The 20,410-nt window shown below is 33.2% G+C and overlaps 2 protein-coding genes across 6 annotated transcripts; one reads left to right on the forward strand and one right to left on the reverse strand.

Moving 5' to 3' along the window:
* The first annotated feature begins 1,343 nt into the window (after positions 1 to 1,343).
* On the forward strand, positions 1,344 to 10,374 carry LOC7466730 (general transcription and DNA repair factor IIH subunit TFB1-1). Of its 5 annotated transcripts, none has more exons than XR_008059736.1 (20): positions 1,345 to 1,688; positions 1,783 to 1,861; positions 1,978 to 2,039; positions 2,157 to 2,220; positions 4,119 to 4,236; positions 5,373 to 5,448; positions 5,651 to 5,746; positions 5,977 to 6,021; positions 6,249 to 6,305; positions 6,471 to 6,635; positions 6,759 to 6,824; positions 7,251 to 7,374; positions 7,528 to 7,587; positions 7,671 to 7,801; positions 7,883 to 8,074; positions 8,184 to 8,297; positions 8,480 to 8,557; positions 8,966 to 9,038; positions 9,720 to 9,788; positions 10,079 to 10,095. XR_008059736.1 is itself a non-coding variant. In XM_002310476.4 (20 exons), exons 1-20 carry the CDS (start codon positions 1,608 to 1,610, stop codon positions 10,163 to 10,165), a joined length of 1,812 nt encoding a protein of 603 aa, XP_002310512.4. In that variant the 5' UTR covers positions 1,346 to 1,607; the 3' UTR covers positions 10,166 to 10,374. The 5 variants fall into 5 exon arrangements, 2 of the variants coding, with proteins under 2 accessions (XP_024461642.2, XP_002310512.4); XM_002310476.4 differs by having other exon boundaries at positions 1,346 to 1,688; positions 8,966 to 9,013; positions 10,079 to 10,374; XR_002983006.2 differs by lacking the exon at positions 10,079 to 10,095 and having other exon boundaries at positions 1,344 to 1,688; positions 8,436 to 8,557; positions 8,966 to 9,013.
* Positions 10,375 to 16,231: 5,857 nt separating this feature from the next.
* Positions 16,232 to 16,941, reverse strand: LOC7486095 (chaperone protein dnaJ 11, chloroplastic). The gene has a single exon (XM_002309868.4). The coding sequence runs from the start codon at positions 16,848 to 16,850 to the stop codon at positions 16,422 to 16,424; it is 429 nt and encodes a 142-aa protein (XP_002309904.1). The 5' UTR covers positions 16,851 to 16,941; the 3' UTR covers positions 16,232 to 16,421.
* Between the last annotated feature and the right edge of the window lie 3,469 nt (positions 16,942 to 20,410).

Raw genomic sequence — 20,410 nt, forward strand, 5'->3', positions numbered from 1 at the left:
AGAGATATATATTCCTTCAATGTGCAAAAGATTAATCTCCCCCTTCGGTAGACAGTTTCAAACAACTCTGTATTGATGGCTACTTAAGAAAACTTCACCCTTCAACTACTTAAGAAAACTTCACCCTTTTGTTATACATATCTTCGTCTTCTACTTTCAACTTTTCAAGTTGATATTTTTTTTTGATGTTCTGCAGAATGTATCTAAGCTATACGAATAGAGTTAGATTTCTAAGGGATTCAAGAAAAACAGGAAATCATCCCTCTTTATAGCTGAAAATGCATGCAGCTGGCTCTAAACCCTGGGTTCAACCCTCCCTTCCTTTGGATTGAAGTTGAAGCATCATAGTCTGCCAACAAAAACACCAGGCGCTGCGGTTGCGCAGGGGGCCACGGTCCAGTAGGCGGTTGCGCAGGGCAGGGATGATGGTTAAGCCACTCATATATTGTGTGTGCTTCGAGGGTTGAAAATGCATGGAGTTGTTTTTACTTCTTACCAAGCTGAAGATTTGGACATTACTTGACCATGATGGCTATTGTATGAATCGTTCTATCTTATTTGGAACACTTTTTTCCTGCTTGTTTAGAAGAAAAGCCATGTCCAATCAGATCAATTTTTGCATTTGATATTATCCGATCATCACACGGATTCGATTCGAGTTCTCTCATTATAACTAAAAACTTATATAATCATTAATTTTAGAACTCATGAGATTAGTCGAAATGCACACAAACTAACCCGGACACCCACATTAATTAAAAAAAATTCACCTTTGTTCATGAACATATAATAGATAATGGTTTATAATACAATTAGTGTTTGTTTAGTCTATAGATTAGCTTTGATATACTGATGTTAAAAATAAATTTTAAAAAATAAAAATATATTATTTTAATGTAATTTTATGTAAGAGGCTAAATATCAGTAATTAAATATATACTGATATTTAATTACTTAAATAAAAATAATTATTATTATATTTTTAATATATATATATATATATATATATATATATATAGATGATGGTGACGGTGACAGAAGCTAAGAGGCCCCAAATGAAGCCTTAGCCTTGTCATAAATCCACTGTGTCAATGGATTTATAGCCCAATAAATTAAGTATTTTAGATACCCAATATGGATTGGACTTGACCATCGTAGCTCACATGTATGCATGCAAGTAAGATGGATGGAGTCATGAAGGGATCACGTGCTACCACAAGGAAGCGTATGAGGATTGATATGCCCAAAGCTTCCGTAAAAGGACTAAAAAGATCTAAATATACAACTTGAGGGGCCTTAGAATGTAACCTACCCGTATTTGGCAGAGTCTTGAAGGAACCTCTGTGCTTGTATTGTTAGGCAAATTGACACCCATTTTTACAATTTGGGCTCCGTAGCTAAAATTAGCTTAGCTATAGTCCCTATAGCCGATCACACACACATCCTATCCCTTTCAACTCCTACTTCCTCCATTGAACACTACCACCACACCTGTCACCGCATCTCCGACCAACCATTCCCGCCGATCCGTTGAACCTCTCCGGTCACAAATCCTCCATTGATCACATATTATTTTCATCGGATTGAATTGCAATATCGAAGTGAATATGGCAAGCGGGCAAGTGTCAAAACGAGTCAAGTTTAAGAGTTCAGTGAAAGACCCTGGCACTCCTGGTCGATTATACCTGGTACTTTTCACTACTTTTCCTTTCTGGGTTTTCGATTTTATCATCAAATTTTGGAACTTGATTGCATTGATTATTTTTTTTGGTTTTGGTGCAGACTTTGGAGAGGTTGATGTTCAAACCTAATAGTCCTAATTCAGCTACAAAGCTTAATATGGAGTTTAGATTCGTTAAAAGTAAAGAACCTGTTATCTTTTTGTTCCCTTTTTTGTTTGTTTTAATGGGATTTTTTGTATCAAGTTTGTTTTGGGTGTAACGGGTTATGTTTCTTTTATGTACATTGAATGTGTAGATCATAAGTACACTAAGGAGGGATCAAATAAAGCACCAATGCTTAATCTCACTTCGAGTCAGGTACCCGTGTTGGATATTATAGAATTGTTTCTGATTGTTAGTTTTTTCTTCTTTTTTTTCTTTTTCTTCTTGTTGATTTTGTACTAAATGGTTTTTTTTTTTTTTTTGGTGTTGTAGGGTGTGAGTTACATATTTGAGTTTGAAAGTTATGATGATCTCCACGTTTGCAAAGAGTGTGTAGGTAAGTCTCGATTCTCAAGTGTAGAGATGATGCTGATTTCTAGTTTCTCTTTGATGCATTTACTATTGATCAGAGATTATGATTTATTATGGATTTGTTAGCGTCTTGTAATGATACAAGTGCTTGGTATATTATAACCAGAACTATAATGTAATAGCAAGTGACTGCAGTTCTATTTTGATTGTTTGGTTACCTTTTAATCTGCAATGATAATGCAATTAATGGATTGAAAAAGTTAATGGTATTTGCAGTAGTAAACACTATGGTGATTACATAGTTCGGGCAAAGTAATGTTGTTGACTTTATTGGCTACAATGGATGAATGCTCAATCTTGCCATGAGTCCCTCTGAAGTTTGGGGGATTAGTTATCAAATTGCCATTGTTTTCAACGAAGCCTTTTTCATAAGTGATTTTGAAGATACATAATTGAGGTAAATAGTGATTGAAGAATGGTTTGTGGTGTTTAAAGATGGTTTGTAAACTGTCAAATATGGAACTAGATCAACGTGGTGGGTTTCTATGGTCATCAAGGAGATATTGTTTTGTGGAGCAGAGGAAGAGTTCTCCTACATGGATTTTGCATGTGGAAAAGGGGGATCATGTTTTCCTGTGATATTTGGTGTGGCAATTCCCTTCATAAGGACCATTTCCCCCCTTACTGAGCTCATGCTTGGATGTTTCTGAAGCAATATTTTTTAATGTTGCTTGTGAGGGAGCTTGATATTTGAAACTTTCTGTGATATTTTTTCAAGTGGATTATAGCATTAAAACTATAGCAGCAGAGGAGGGTGTGTGAAGATGGAGAGTGGTGACCATCTTAAGTGTCAAGTTTACCGTGAAGTCATTTACAAGGTCTTGACTAAGAGTTAATCTCAATAGAGATTGCCAGGTTTTCCTTTTACAGCTATTTGAAAAGTTAAATCCCTCCCAGAGGCTGTTTTTTCCCTTTTGAGGCTGCTTCAGATAAGTTCATATTGATAACCTTCACAGTAGAGGTAAAATTCTTGGTGAAATGGTGTTCTTTGTAAAGAAGCTGTCAAATTGTCAATTGTCTTCTGCTACACCCTTGAAGCTATATGCTTATGGAGTTTGGTGTAAGAGTTGTTTGATTCTATTGGTTGTAGCAGGTTTGGTTGTTATGGAATTGAATGCATGGAGAGGGGGTTTTTAGATGCAAGTTAAAAACACGCATACAAAGTTGTATCATGTTAAGTATTTTAGATTTCTGTTAGGTAGAGTAAAAAGAAGGGTTTAGGGGAGAAGAATCATCCCTTGTCTTTCATGGAATCTTGTATTAGATTATAGAAATTGCTGGAAACAACGCAATCAATTGCTAATGTGGAGGATCTCTTATTTTTTACTAATCACACCGAAATATAATCATTTCTCTCCCATGACAGAATTCCAAATCTGTCCTAAGAGGTTTATATTTCAGCTTGTCACCTCCTTATTGACACGGAGTACATTCTTAATGTTGTTTATTTGTTGTGTATTTTTTTCTGTAAGCTTATAATATTGTCCAGTTTCTATGCATAGTGTTGCAATAACTTGAATCTTTTTTTATATGCCTGCACTGTCGAGTTCATGTGAGAAAGAGAAGACTTGTATCTCTCTGTTCATCCTAATGATTGATTGATGAGGAACCCCAATGTCACTTTCTTGATGAATTTAAAGGATAGCCTTCTATTAGTGCTAACTCTGGGACATCATAATAAGTTTATCTAAGCCCTTGCCTTCTTTTTGCTCTCTGTTCAATGGAACTTGTCAGAGTTTTCAGCTTTCTTACAATTTTTGTAAACTTTTTGTTGCTTGGTGTTTAGACTACCGATAATCATAATAATATGTCAATCCTGTGTGGGCTTCTTCTGAAGCTATGGTTTTGGTGCCTTGTAAATAGGCAAAGCCCTTTCGAAGACTGGAGAGACACCAAAGCCTATAGACACTTCAGAAGTTCCTTCTGAACAACCTAGCACAGAAGAATTGCTTTTGCGGATGAATATGCTGCAAGAAAATAGGTAAATTTATTTATTCAAACTCGTGATATAGAGCAATTATAGCACGAATCCTTTTGGTGACTACTTGGTAATCAAGCCAGCTTCTTTTATAATAACGTGAATCTCTTTAATTTTCTCCTTGAAATATGTATAATGGTAAAAGAGTGTACATATGGTGGTACATGCTCATACACAGCTATGTGGCCTTTACAAAGGGAGATTGTACTTGTCTATATTGCAAGATCTGCATTCTTTTAATTAATCAGTAATTAAGGAGGGAAAACATATCTTTTGAAAAGAATTGTTTGAAAGAAAACTTAGCCTCAAGTTCATAGATATTCACTCACACTAGCTATTCTATGCCTTCAAAGCAATCAGAGAAAGACAAAATTAGCTGTATAAAAAAATAAGTTGCTAACAAAGATTTGATGACTTACCAAGGATCAAGGAACTTGTCTAACTACTTGTATTTAAAGAATAAGACTTATGCCTTTCATGGTACTTGCAGTGCTTGCCATCAAATTTTAGCTAACTACACTGTTGGTCCTTTCTACTTGGCGAAGTAGTGTAATCTGTACTAAGAACATAAAATGAGGAGTTTGGAGTTTAAGAGCGTCTGAGGCAAATTTGAACAGAGCATGGATGTAGTGTAAGAACATAAAATTTTAGCTATCAAATTTTATACCTTTCATGGTATTTGCAGTGCTTGCCATCAAATTTTAGCTAACTACTGTTGATCCTTTTTATTTGGCAAAGTAGTGTAATCTGTACTAAGAACATAAAATGAGTAGTTTAGAGTTTAAGAGCGTCTGACAGAAATTTGAACAGAGCATGGAAAGATGATGGGAAATGTGTTCAGAAACCAATGCTTTTATATTTTCTGAAGACTTGTGAAAAGGTGGAGGACATAACCGAATTTTTCCCTTAATGAGATAGCACACTAAGATTTTTTTTTTTTTTAATCCATATCTATTTCATCCATTCCATGGTGATTGTCCTATTTGAATTGTTAACACACTATATTAGCTACTGTACTTTGATTTATTATCATCATAACTAGATTTTTTTATGCTAAATGCATCAGTTTTTTTTTTTTTTTTTGTGAGCTGATTTTCTTATCTCCTTGATTCATTTGACCACCAAAATTTATCATTCAGTGAGTTGCAGAACCTTCATAAGCGGTTTGTGAGTGATGGTATCTTGACAGAAGCTGAATTTTGGGCAACTAGGAAGGTTAGTGTTGTTTGAACATGTATGTGTGATTATCTTGCTTTCATGATGTTGTTTTTCATTAGTATTTGAACTTGCTGTTTTTATCAGTTTAAATCTTAATGTTTTCTCTGATGGAAACCATCAGCCTTGAAGCTGTCATTCTGGTTGTAAAAGGCATTATTAAGGAATATTTAATTGCGTTCCTCCTTAAATCGAATTGCAGAAGTTGCTTGGTGGGAACTTCAGCAAAAAGTCAAAACAACGGACAGGCCTTAAAAGTTTCGTGCTTTCAGACACCAAGCCATCAACAGACGGTCGAGTACTATACAGCTCCCTTCTTCCCTCCCCACCCCTCTCTGTGTTTGTGTGTGTGTGTGTGTGTGTGTGTGTGAGAGAGAGAGAGAGAGAGAGAGAGAGAGCGAGCATGTGCTGGTGCATGAATTCTTACCTGTTTGTCTTTGCTGTGGAGATTTTATCTGTTTTCATATACTTTTTTTGTGGCCTTTTGGACGTGGAAAGCTTACATTTGTTTATTTCTTGGAATTCCAGACAAACAAAGTTACATTTACTTTGACTCCTGAGATTGTTCGTGAGGTAAGATATCTCATGATTATTCAATACTTACAATTCTAGGAAATGTAAAACAAGGATAGTACAAAGTTGTTAGCTAATTAAACTTTCACTAGCGGTCCAAAAGGTATTCTTCATGCTAAATCACATTCTACAGCCTACCTAGTAGAGTATACCCACTCCCATGTTCTTCCACCTATTTCATAACTTTGTTGTTCATCCATTTATTTAATGATTAAATTGTGTCTCAGGTTTTTGCAGAGAAACCAGCAGTACACCGAGCATACTTGGATTTAGTTCCCAAAAAGGTAATGAGAGCATTGGAACTACTTTTAAAATTTTCAAGGGTGTTTTTCATGACAAGGCCGTAATACTTTATCATTAAATAATTATCCAAAGTCAATGTACTGTTCAGATTTTTGCTTTTCTGAACTTTTCTGGTGTGTTTTTTTTTTTCCTTCCCTGTGTTCCAGATGTCAGAAAGGGATTTCTGGAGCAAATATTGTAGAGCAGAATACCTCCAGCATGCAAAAAATGCTAATGCTGCAGCTGCTGCTGCAGCAGAAGCTGCTGAAGATGAGGAGCTTGCTCTTTTCCTGAAACCTGATGATATTTTGGCTAGCGAAACTCGGCGGAAGGTATTCATTCTTGGTTGATTATTTAATATATTTGTTTCTAAATACTGACATTTTTTTTTGCATCTTTATGTCTTTATATTCTGAATTGAGAAATATTGAGTTGCTCGATACTTTTTGTTCCAGATCAGATGTGTTGATCCAACTCTAAACATGGAAGCTGATGAAGGGGATGATTATACACATCTTCCAGTAAGTTGGATAACACCTACCTTCATTTTAAGACAATATATTCTGGAAAGTTCTTATTCCCTCATGAATTATTCAATTCAAATGGTAAGCTTATATTTTAAACTCCAACTAAGAAACAAGACTAGAGTTTGTATTTTCTGATTATCTTATACTAATTTTCTATAATAAAAAAAAGTGACAGATAGGTCGATAGATTATTATGAAAATGGAATGTCTCAATAAATAAATAAAAAAGCATAATGGGATTTCTTTTTCTTCCCTTCTTAACATCCTTATGGATTTGAATTAAATCTAGTAGTTATGCTACTTTCTGGTATGCTTTTTTGGTGGAAAATCCCAGTTTCTTCTCTTGGTTGATTGTCTGAATCAGTCAGTAAGCTTTTATATCTATCTTCTCTAACCTTGGTTGCACTTTACAAAATACAGGATCATGGGATTGTCCGTGATGGTAGCAAGGAAATAACTGAATCACAGCATGAACTATATATAAGAACTCTGTCACAGGAGCTAAACAGGCATGCCGCTGTTGTTCTTCAAGGAACACCTATAGGTAAGAGTTTTCCATCGATCTGATTTTGCTTCCAAGTGCTTTAAGCATGCAATGAATATCATTTTGTGTCTGTTTCTTGTTCAGTTTGCTGTTTGTGTCCCTTGAAATTTACAACTAGATACTCTTGTGAAATTAAGATTTGTTATCTTGTAGATGAGGAACAATTAAAAGACACTCAGACTGTAGCAGAGGCACTTAAACAGTCAAAACAGGGTTAGTATGGTTTGTGTTGGCTTCCCTTTATTCCCCTTCTAGTTGGTCATGTACGAAAACATCCTTGTTTTTTCTGTTGCCAGGACAGAATGCTTCAAATGAAGAAACTTATATGAATGCAAACCAGGACAGATTAAGTAGGATTTCAAAAATGATGGAAATTGATGATCTTCAGGCATCAAGTGATCTTCCTTTGGCACCACTTTCTATCAAGGTTTGATTGTCTTCTCGTCATCATGTGTCTGCAGTAGAATTTTGTGATTCAGATTATGTGATTTTATGTTTTTGAATCCAGGATCCAAGGGACTACTTTGATTCTCAACAAGCTACTGCTCTTAAAAATTCAAGAGATACCAGTATTGGAACTGATCCAGTAAAACGCATCCTGAGTGCAGAAGAATCATATGCTTCTTTGAGGGACTCCATTTCCCTCATAAAAACCACTGGATTGGTCGATCCCATAATTAAACCAGAAGTTGCAGTAAAGGTAATATATTTTATATTTTAAATTATCTGCTGTTTATTTGCTAAATCTTACCAGAAAACATGCATATTGTCGTTAATGATGTTGTGTATGTCATGTGACTATGATGCAGGTTCTTTCAGTCTTGACCCACAATATCTCAAGCACCAAATATGATACTGGGAAGAATCATGGGCTAAGTGTTTTGGACACATTGCCAAATACAATTAAAGAGGAGCTGCTATATGTGAGTGTTTGTAATTTATATTGTTCTGCCTTCACAAAAAAAATGAATTCTTTGCACTGGATCATCCATGGTACGATATTGCTGTTAATGCTAGTTTATTAGTTTTTATTTTGTTAACCTTATTGGTTTTATTGCAAGATTTTGGTTTCGTTTCTTATGTTCATGTGGAAACTTGCCTTCAGCACTGGACGTCTCTTCAGGAGTTATTGAAGCATTATTGGTCATCATATCCAATCACTACTACTTATCTTTATACTAAGGTAAATGTTGTGATTCTTTTGTCTGAGTGAGGTTGTTCCTTTTGATTTCTGGATTCAGAATTTCAATGAGAATGTTGCATGATATTTGAACCTACAAAATGCAACATACGATCAGTGTCAGGATTGAGCAGGGTATTGAAACAGACTCTTCTAGGCTTTTGGCAAGGACAACTTTAACGACTATATAACTATAGCTGAATAATGAATCCATGAACCAAGATTTCCTCTTGCCATGAGGTTGATTGGGAATAGTGTTCCCAGGAGCCCAAAGGCCAAAGTAAATATTGCTTTGAAGAGGAATTTCTTTTATTGCACCACCATCTGATCGTTCCACTCTCTCTCTCTCTCTCTATCTATCTATCTATCTATCTATCTTTCTATCTATCTGTGTTCATTGAATATTTGCAGGTAAGCAGATTGAAGGATGCAATGTCAAAAATTGATTCACAGCTACAGGTGAATTTGGCAATAAGCTTATTGTGTAATATTTTATTCCCCCATTCAGCTTTCTTCTTTTATGTGACAACACAATTTTATCACCCACACTGCATGAGTCGCAAGCATACCCTTAAGCTATCTTAAATTCATGCACACCGTAACTTATTACTCCCCCATCCAAACTTCTCGTAAGTCTCAAAGTGCATCTTTCTGGCACCTTGCACACGGTGTCACTGTGATTTGACCATCAGTGCAATGTATGAAGGATAACTGCTAACTATCAGTGTATGCTGCTAGTAGTAGACCAACTTCATCCTTCAATGGAGCTATTTGTATCTCGTGTTTATCTTGTTTGTTCTTCGTGACAGAAATTCATGGGCATCTTTGTGTAGATGTCTCATGTCTAGCATGGTATAATTTCTTTGTTAAACATTTTGCATCTGATTAAGGTTCACATGAACGAAGTACATAGTATGGGTGTTGGGTGTCCATTACCTTTTGCTAAAGTTTTTACCAAGCATATATTTGTCCATGGTTTTGCATGGAGCTCTTGGCTCAGATATAGGTGCTCTGCATCCCATTATTTTTATTTTTAAAACATGTCCTTGGCTCTCGCGGGATACATGCGACCTGTAATTTTCATTTCTCCAGCATACTATTCTACGGGTTGTGCACGAATCTTTTAAAGTGCTTCTTTCTTATGTCTTTTCTTCTTCAATCTCAGGAGCTGAAGGAATCTGTGCAGTCAGATCTTCGACATCAGGTCACTCTACTTCTTCGACCAATGCAACAGGTCAACACTTCTTTCCATGTCTCGATTTAAGTCAAGGATTTGGTGCTTTGATGCATTGAAATTTTAGCTGTTAATTATCTGTTTTGGCCTTTGGTATGCTTCTTTTGGCGGAAATGTTAACGCGATATTGGAATTTCAACTTCTGTTTGCAAAACTTAACGAATGCCCTAATTTTCTTCTGTTTCGCCAACTCCCAAAATCGCAAGTCACCAGCAAAACATTCTCAATTGGTTTTTTGCATTTGCATCCTTTGTTTTGGCTGGAATTCACAGACCAGGCCATTTGTGCAGGCTCTCGAGGCAGCCATGCAACATTATGATGCCGAATTGCAGAAGAGATCAGCGCGCAGTGGAGATAGATCAAATGGATATACCTAGGGAAACTTTTATCCTTGGTCACTTCGCTGTGCTTTTTTTGCCATCTCCATTTAGTAACATTTAAACCCAACTGTACATCAAAAATCAATTTTGTTGCTAAATTCATGCTAGATGTGAGGTTTCTCATTCTCCACCTCAGCATTATACAGTTGCGGATAATGACCTTATATATACAAATGATTAGAAGAGAGCATTATTAGAGGAAGAAACATAGAGGTGACCTACGTGGTCTATCAGTGAAATTATGCATTGCTGACCATGGATGATGCTATTGATGAAAGCCAAATTTTCTCATATGCTAAAAAGTCGGAGCCTTGGTCTTTTTGTACTTAGTAAATTTTTTTGGCTAATTATATATTAATAATTCTATCGAAGTAGCAAATAACATATAACACTCAAACACCTTAAAATATACAGAAAGATAACAAGGTAACCAGTTGGCTGGCTGGTAATTCATATAAAACCAAGAAAATCATTTATCTTATACTTTTTAAAAACTTGTAAATTTGATCTGATTTTATTGATTTTGCATGAATTAAATTTAATTTTATTGGTTTTCGAGCTTTTAGTTTGATTTATATATAGAACCCTGTAAAATCACAAGATTTTATGGTTTTACAAATCAACTCATTATTATTTTTACAGTAATGAGTGGGAAGTCACCAATCTTCAATACTAACATTGTAAATTCAGCTGGGCAGTAATTTTTTTCAATTGCAAAATCAGAAGGGTTAAATTCAATGAAACAGATCTGAGAACCATAAGGCATCGTTCCATTCAACAATGACTAGAATTAAGAATTAAATAGCAAGAAACAAACATTATTATGATATGAATCACTTGGAAAACTAATGCAAGTGCCTATGAAAAAATCGAAACCCTAAAAGAATTGCTGCAAGGAAAAGAACACAAGACTCCTACAAGGGAGCGGGAGGAGCTGCAACACCCAAGAACGGCCTTCCAGTTCCACAAAGTGAACCATTAGAATCACATTCATGAATTGCATCCTTCAACTTATGAAACCCATTTTTGTAAATCCCAAAACCAAACAATAACCCTATCAAGATCACCGCCAATATCACACAAGTGCACATCATGCACACCTTTGTCCCGCAACACATCTTTGCTAGCTTCTTCTTCCTCCTCCTCCCACGCGGGGTGTGTTCTGAATAATCTGGAGATGTCTGCTACACAAGGCAGGCTTTTCAAGAACCTAAGCTGAAGAAATGGATGGAGTGTGCGTTTTGAATCTTGGAGCTGTGTTAGGGGAAACAGTAAAGTTGAACGTTATGGAGAAGTCGAAGTGTAAAGCAAGTAAAAGAGAGATTCTGATCGTTATGGTTTTTGAATTTGTTCTGATGTGGATGGCTGTTATTGGTTGATTTGTTCAGCTTTGCAAATCACTATCTTTCGGGCCATGGGATGGATTTATTAGATTGTATAGATTGGGCTCGACATCACTGGGAACTTGGCGAATTTCTTGAATGGTCCTCAAAGTTTCTGGTACTTGTCGTTTCAGTCCTTTAAATAATATTTTGGGCACCTGCCATCTTTTATACTTCCTATTCCTGGTTGTTTCCACATTACATCAGGGTTATAAAGCGTGTTTGGTATTATAGTAGCGATTATTTAAAAAAAAATTCATATGAAAAAACATCTAAATAAATGACGTTGCTATATTGAAAATATTTCTATTATTTTTCTGATGATACTAACACAAAAATAATAAGTGTTAAACTCGTAAAGATATTTTCTTATTTATTATTAAAAAATCATCTTGATTTATATTATTTTTTAAAATAATATCCTCTCAAATAAAAAAATAATAATATTAAAACTTGTATAAACCCGCTTTTATTTTGTGTTTAGTTATCTAATTTTTATTGGAATGAAAAATTAAAATTTCATGAAAGTAAATCTTGTAATTATTTGGTTATTAAAAACTTATATCATATCAAATAATTATATGAAAAGCTTAAACTGCAAATTAAAATTCTAATATATAATTTATATTATTTTTGCAGAATAATTCATTCTTATTTTAGTTTTCACTCCATGTTATGATTGTGAGTACCAGGTATATCCTTTAACTTACCTTCGTTATCGTTTTAGGCTGTCGCAATGTTCTATGGTGCTGAGTCTTGACATGCCCTAACTTAGCTGCTCGAAGAGCTTAGTTACTTAATTACAGGCGCAGACTCTGTTAATCAGTGCAATCGATTGGTAATTTTGAACTAAATTAAGAATCCTGACACCTCTAACCATGATTTGGTTTAGCTGTGGAGACCATGCTAGTGTCTTAGTTTCGATGAACGATGTTCGTATTCTAGGTTTTATTCTACCCAGGAGTCTCCAACACCCATATTCAAGGCCTGTGAAAGTTTCAGGTACAGATAATGAACAGTCATGGCTCCATGGATGAGTTCAAAGGATTAGTTATGATAAAAACTTTTTGTGAAGTATCTCCTTACATATAAGGTGATACAACTCTGCTGTCCCAGAAAACTCCATGTGATTAAATGTTTTCTCCTCAATCATATAAGCTTCGCACTGTGCTTGGTCTTAATGTCTTACACATCTCTTGAACTGATTCTACTGGCTAAGACCTCTAGGCAATTGATGTCTGGAGATCGTCCTTTTTTCTATGAAAATGGTGTTGGATGTTAGATTCCCATCTTCACCACCTGATCCTGCATTCAAATACGCTGCCTTCTCCTCCTCTCTTTGAATGAACATGTTCGTCTTTTTCTTTGTTTTGCATTCGCAGCAGATGCAGCTTAACCTTACTGGAATGACTGAACCTCCTTTCTTCTTGTACGTAGAGACTGATACTTGGCAACTGCATAATTCCAGCAAGAATATAATCTCAGTTCTGATCTGTTTAGCTTTCCTTTTTTTTCCTTTGAGGGTTTGTGTTTTGTGAAGTTTATGCTAAGCTTCAGGACAAATTGTGCACTGGATGAATTTATGATTTGATTGATGGTTTGGATCATTAGATTATCATCTTAATTCATACATTATCGGATTAATTTGCATCAATTATTTTATTTAAAATAATATTATTTTAATTTTTTTAAAATCATTAAAATTAACCTGATTCTTATTAGATTTGATCATACCAAAGAAAAAATAAATCAATTCATCAAATCACTTAAAATTGAATAAATTGATGTTTAAAATGATTGAAACTAAAACTATGCTAATTAAAAAGGATATTGAGTGTGTGTTTAGACATATGATATATGATGTTTTTAAAAAAAATTAAAAATATATTTTTAAGTTATTTTTTATTTTTAATATTAGTATAGATCAGTGAAAAGCATATAAAAAATATTGATTTATTTTTTCTACGCAAAAAACATTTTAAAAAATAAAAGCTACTATAATATTAAATATATATTGAGTTATCTAGGGTTTAAAGTTTATTTAGAGCTCGTTTGATATTGTGTTTTGTTAAGTTTATGCTAAGCTTCAGGACAAATTGTGCACTGGATGAATTTATGATTTGATTGATGGTTTGGATCATTAGATTATCATCTTAATTCATACATTATCGGATTAATTTGCATCAATTATTTTATTTAAAATAATATTATTTTAATTTTTTTAAAATCATTAAAATTAACCTGATTCTTATTAGATTTGATCATACCAAAGAAAAAATAAATCAATTCATCAAATCACTTAAAATTGAATAAATTGATGTTTAAAATGATTGAAACTAAAACTATGCTAATTAAAAAGGATATTGAGTGTGTGTTTAGACATATGATATATGATGTTTTTAAAAAAAATTAAAAATATATTTTTAAGTTATTTTTTATTTTTAATATTAGTATAGATCAGTGAAAAGCATATAAAAAATATTGATTTATTTTTTCTACGCAAAAAACATTTTAAAAAATAAAAGCTACTATAATATTAAATATATATTGAGTTATCTAGGGTTTAAAGTTTATTTAGAGCTCGTTTGATATTGTGGTGATAATTATTTTTTAAAATATTTTTTATTTAAAAATATTTAAAATAATTTTTTATTTTTTAAATTTTATTTTTAATATCAGTTTACGATCTGAAAACATCAAAAAAAATTTTAAAAAAAATAAATAAATTTATTTAAAAATTATTTTTTAAACACAAAAACAAATTATTGTGATAATCTCATAACATGACATGACATGGTCATTTATGTCCTTTCACGTGGCAGGGTTTCTAGAAGCCAGAGATCTATAGTTGAGACTCACTTGTGATCTTGAGCCGTTGGATTTTGTTTGCCAACAAAATCCAACGGTAGAGGAAATGATTAGAAATGGACCATCCATTGTAAAGTTTGGAAGCGTGATAATTATTATTTTTCAGAGTATTTTTTAATATTATTATATTAAAATATGATGTGATAATATAAAAAAAAATTAAAAAAATAATTTTTTAAAAAATACTTTTAAAACAAATAAAAATAAATAGGCTATTAATTACCACGGAGCTTGTCGAGAAGGAAAGTGATAGATAATTCTTGTGACGTCAGTAATGAGCTTAGCGATTAGCTTCTAGAAGCATTTGGAGGCCTCACTTGTGAGGCTGTGAATTCTTTCGAGTTGTGAGTCACTGTTGATTGAGGTCCCATTAACAAAAGGAGAAAGATATTTGGGGCTTTTTTTTTGTCTGGCTGTCTCCCTTGGGGATGTGGATAGAGAGGATCAGGGTTTACGAGGTTAGAATGCATCTAGAATGCTGTCCTCGGGAGAGGGACACGTCACTTGATTACTATCTTGGTTTTTATAATTTAAAAAAAAAATCTAAATCTAACCACATATCATTATAGATTAAAATAATAAAATTATTTTTTTTTATTTTAGCTTTTAATATTTTAATTGTTAGGGATTGATTATAGTTTTTTTTTCAATTTGGTTTTTATAAAATTAGTTTGATCTCATAATTCAGGACGTAAATTTAGCATACTAGCTTAAGTTGATTTAACATGTTTTATTTTATTTATTTATTTTTAACATTGAGTTATCTTGAAATTCAGAATTATGATTTTTTTTTCTTTTAACAAGCATTTTTTTTCCTTAATAGTTATTGTTGTCACATTTTCTTTTAAGATTATGTTTATTTAATGTCATTGTTTTTTCAATCATATAATTGAGTGAATGTAGATTTGTTTTTCTTCTTCTTTAAAACACATTAGCAGCACCCGAGCATCGTTTTTTTACATTACTGGCCCGCGGAAAAGCGCAAGTCACATATCTAGTAATATATTAAACTAAATTATATTTTCGCTATGTTATGAGTCAGATCAATTTTAATTAAAACAAAAAAAAATATGCAAACATTGCTAATATGTTTTCTAATAAAAATAATAATTATGAACTCAAAATTTAATATACACTAGACAACATTTTTTTTACATATTAAAATAATGATATATTTGATAATATTTTTTAATATTAAAACTCTAATATATTGGATCTGCGTTAACCTATCACATTCATGATTTAGATTACGAGTCTAGTGATAATTTTATAAAAAATATATTAAAATAAATTATAAAATTTAATTCTCAATCAATACAAAATATTAAAAAAATTCAATTAAAAAAAAATCATCTCAAATAAACCTCTCAAACACAACTCATTTCAGCTCAATCCCGAGCACTTTCTAATATAATCATACAAATCCTTGAATTAGTTGAAAGAGTAAAATTATAATTTTACATAATTGATTTATTAAAAAAGATCAAATATTAAATATGTATGAAATCCAACAAAATCTATTTATTTGATACATAAAATGAGCGATGAATAATGTTGTCCAATGCAAATAATATCTTCTTCTTCTTTTTTTACCGAATAGACGCAAATGCATCTAATAAAAAAATTTAAAATTGAATAAAATTACACAACTATTATTGTATCTCTCGTTTGTGGGTTGTTCATAATTATTATTATTATTATTTCCCGATAAATGTAATAGCACTCATGGAAGCTTAACATTACTTTAATCGGATGATTTAGGATTAATCAAGAAGACATCGATTTTTAAAAAATAAATAAACTAGAAGGCATCTAGAAATCTGCCTTGATTTCATGAATAAAATTCTGCATCAATCAAAGCTTTGATTTTGTTTTGATATTGCATATGCTAGATTCAAAATTAAAAATATTTATCTCTGCAAATTGCAACATCACGTGGCATGCTTCTGTAAAGAAGCTCAAAATACTACAAAAAAAAAAAACTTTCCTAAAACGTCGCCATTTTACCAGCACTGATCAGTTTCCCACCGCCGGTTCAGAGAATACCCACCGGAAAACCTAACCGGTCTCTTCCTGCTACTACTGTAACCCAACGACAAATCATACATAGCACGAGCAGCGGGATCCGACAGCGTTTCATAGGCATTACATATCTCAACAAAATCCAGACCGTCCAATTGCTCTCCACCATCACTACCGCTCACATCAGGATGATAAACCTTGGCTAGACTCCTAAACGCACCCTTAATCTCCGTTAACGACGCCGTTCTCTTAACTTGAAGAATCTCGTACAGACTCAGCGACTTCCTCCCTGGGTCAACTCGGAAAGACTCGGCCGCTAATGTTGACACGGCGGCTTTAATTGAGACTCCCCGGCGGTTCGCCAGCGATGAAAGGAGTGGGGAGACGGTGAATAGTGTTGTTGCATTCATTGAGATAGGCTTTAGGGGCAGAACGGGATATTGAAATTTTCAGAGAAATTGAATTAGTGTGTGAAACGGAGAGGAGAAAAAAGGTTATATATAAGAATTCAGGGAAGCGGAGAGAGAGAGTGGTATTTATTACTTGGCAGCTGGCATTATTGGTCAAGCTTGAGCCATGGCTTGTCTAGCTGTCTTTGACCCTATTGATTATATTATAGTTGTCTGATCCATGAACTTACTAAAAAAATTAGATTAGTTACTTCTATAGCTAACTCGTGGATATATAGTTTTAAAGCCTGATGCGGCCGGTTGACTTGAAATCTAGCTGATATTGGATTAGAATCGAACCGAGTTGATAAAAAAATTGGTCAGAAAAGTCAACCCGGCGGGTCGACTCGGGTAAACACGACTGAGACCCGATTGTTTGTATATAAGTTAAACTACATCGTTTTTAGCTTTAGCTTTTTACTATTAATTTATCGGAAGACAGAATTACAATTCACAGAAAACCTAATCTCTGTCTCTCTTCAAAGTTCATAACCATATCAGTTGCAAAGAAATTTAAGCCACATGCAAACCATATCGAGTAAGTCCCCATCTCTCTCTCCTTCTGAAACTTAAAAAATAACACAGAACATAAAAGTAAAAGAAAACAAAAACTATTCTTCTGTTTCTGTCTCCAAAAACCCTAGCTTCTTCTATTATGCCTTCATAACAGTAATAGTAATATGCAAATCCAGCAATAAACCAAAATAAAAATAAAGCCCTAACTCTTGAAGACTTAGAATAGCTGAGTTAGGGCAACAAACTATGAAATTCTCGACTCTCGTAAGTCGAGCTGTCGAGGATTCGTTTCTTTCTTTGAAAGATTTGGTGGATAAATCCAAAGCTACCCAGCAATATGATTCTGACAAGAAGATTAGTCTTTTGAAGCACTTGGTTTACACTCAGTTGCGTATGCTTAGAATCAATGTCCTTGGTAAATGGTGCCAACAGGTCAAGAAGATTTTTTTTTTATTGGTTGGGATTTTGTGTTAAAGAGTTAATTTGATTCACACTCAACAGCGTATGCTTAGAATTTTTTTTTATTGACCCGGGTCAGCCCATCTGACCTGTGACTCGATCATTATACCGGTCGACCTCCGGGTCGGGTTTAAAAACTATGTGTGGATTATTACATGAATTCAAGTTAATTATTTTTATAAAAATAATAATATTTTTTTAAAAAAATATTTGATATTAATTTGATTAAATATAATTAGATTAATTAAATCACGAAAAAATTAGTTAGGTCAACCGAGTTTTATCATTTTAATATATATTTTTATTTAACTTGAAACTTAATCTAATTTTGATTCTAGGTTGTGAAATTTATAGGTTGCCCACCAAATCAAGTTTAATATTATGGTTGATGATTTGGTTATAACTAACATTGATAAGGTTTTAATATATAAACTCAATTATCAGTAATGATGTGCTGCTACAAGAATAATTTAAATTGTTTAATTATATTTTTTTCTAAATAATTACGCACATAAACACATGTATAATATACTATTTACATTTAAAATCAATTTGTCAACATGATATTTTTTTCTATATAATTATGCACTTGACACAAATATATAATACATTAATTACATTTAAAAATAAGAGTTGGAAGTGTTATGATAACTGTATTATTATCAATAAAAGTAAGGACATCCTAGTCCGTATAAAAAAAATAAAAATTAAGGATATTAAAGAGAAAAAAAACACAAATATTTCTAGCATATATAGATTGTCTGGTTATACTCACACCAAATATCTCCTAAATTCAATTCAAATCTTAGCACAAATCAAATTTCTCTTACTTTGAAAAAAATACAAACCTGAAAGCTTTTCAAAGTTTTTTTTTTTCCCTACTTTTGTCGACAATCTTGCCTTGCTTGGTGTGTGGAGCCATTGACCGGCTGGTATAATCAACCAAAGCGGCTCAAAAAAGTTTTACTTGGAGCCGACACAAAAAATGGCAACTTTTATAATTTTATTCGGACTTCATGGGTTTCTATTACGTCACCACAATCTTGCGTCACTCCATAGCTAATGAAATCTAGTTTGCACTTGCCAGAGTTTCTAGAAGCCGAAGACCTATAGTTAGGAGATTCCGGTGATCTTGAGCCGCTTGATTTTAATCCAACGGTGGTGGTGTACGTGATTGGAATCAGAGTTTTTAAACTCGGCCCGGTGGTCGACCTGGTCTAAGACCCGGGTCACAAGTTTTGATCGGGTCACTGAGTTTTGATCGGGTCAACCCTAAATTTTTTTATAAATCAAAACGACGTCGCTTTAGTTTAAAAAAATAGTCAATGAATTGTAACCGAGTTTTTAACCGAATTTTGCCGGGTCAACCTACATTCACATTGTATTTTTACTTTCTTTATTTATTTTTAATATCGGCTTGGTTACAGGATCACTTAAGTCTCTGGTCAACCCGGATTTTAAAAATATGATTGGAATTAATGGACCATCTAACGTGCATGAATCTTTTGTCCCGAAGGAAAATCACGTGTGGAAGTAGAGCTTCTAGAAGCGTTTGGTGGCCTCTCTATATGGCTCACGGTCCTTGTTTTCTTGGCTTTGTCTATGGATAGGAGATTAGGGTTCTGGATTTTTGAAAGCATCTAGAAAGGTAGTTAGGATTGTAGTTGTGGGAACTGATCTAGATACCAAGAGATACCAATCCAAATTCATTTCATTTTATTTATTTGTAATTTTATTAGAGTTTATTATCTCGATTCTCAATTAGATTTGATTAAATTAGTATTTAATACGATTTAGCTAAAAACTTCACTTGGATTAAGTTAATTAATAAGAATATTATTAATTGTTAATCATCTTTAAGGCATTTTGGTAGTATGCCTTAATCAAGCTTTAATAAATTGGTTCGCTTGGATGATAGATCCAAAATCAAATTTATGTATGGACCATATTTATGAGGTTTTTTTTATTAACATGAGTGTCCGGACCAGCTTATGCGCACCTCGATTAATTTTACGAATCCTGAAATTAACGACCATGTAAGCCTCTAGTAACCTTGAAGTTTGTGAGACTCGAACTAGTAACTTCTAGATAACAAATTTAGAACCTCACCAGTGAACTACATTTCTCAGAATTAGATTTATGAGTTTTCAATGAAAGGTATGGGAGAAAGCGAGTGAGTCTATTTTTCGCTTTCTCATAGTGAAAATAAGGTAGTTATCATGGAATTAGAGAGATTCCATTATCTTTTGTTAATTATATTTTGTTTAGATTAATGAAACAAGTTATGCAGTGACATTAGTAATAATTTTTTTGCTGTATATTTTTAAATTAGTTATTAATAGAAATGATTGTTCTAATTAATTTAACATTCAATGTTTTTTCCTACTGTGAGAGCTAAATCGATATTGTGGGATGGGAGTGTGTAGGAGTACAAGAACAATGCTTATGGAAAGCTCAAAATATCTATATATAACATTTGATAATCTTATAAAAACAACTTATTGTTTACAATTGAGTTAGTTTTAAGCACAAATATATTAATTATT

This window comes from Populus trichocarpa, chromosome 7 (assembly GCF_000002775.5).
Source record: "Populus trichocarpa isolate Nisqually-1 chromosome 7, P.trichocarpa_v4.1, whole genome shotgun sequence".
In the NCBI taxonomy this organism is placed as follows: Eukaryota; Viridiplantae; Streptophyta; class Magnoliopsida; order Malpighiales; family Salicaceae; genus Populus; species Populus trichocarpa.

Coding starts and splice junctions, on each gene's coding strand:
- LOC7486095 (XM_002309868.4), bottom strand. CDS start 16,850: ATGAATGCAACAACACTATTCACCGTCTCCCCACTCCTTTCATCGCTG.
- LOC7466730 (XM_002310476.4), top strand. CDS start 1,608: ATGGCAAGCGGGCAAGTGTCAAAACGAGTCAAGTTTAAGAGTTCAGTG. Junction 6,636..6,758: donor CTAGCGAAACTCGGCGGAAG/GTATTCATTCTT, acceptor TTTTTGTTCCAG/ATCAGATGTGTTGATCCAAC. Junction 7,375..7,527: donor TCTTCAAGGAACACCTATAG/GTAAGAGTTTTC, acceptor GTTATCTTGTAG/ATGAGGAACAATTAAAAGAC.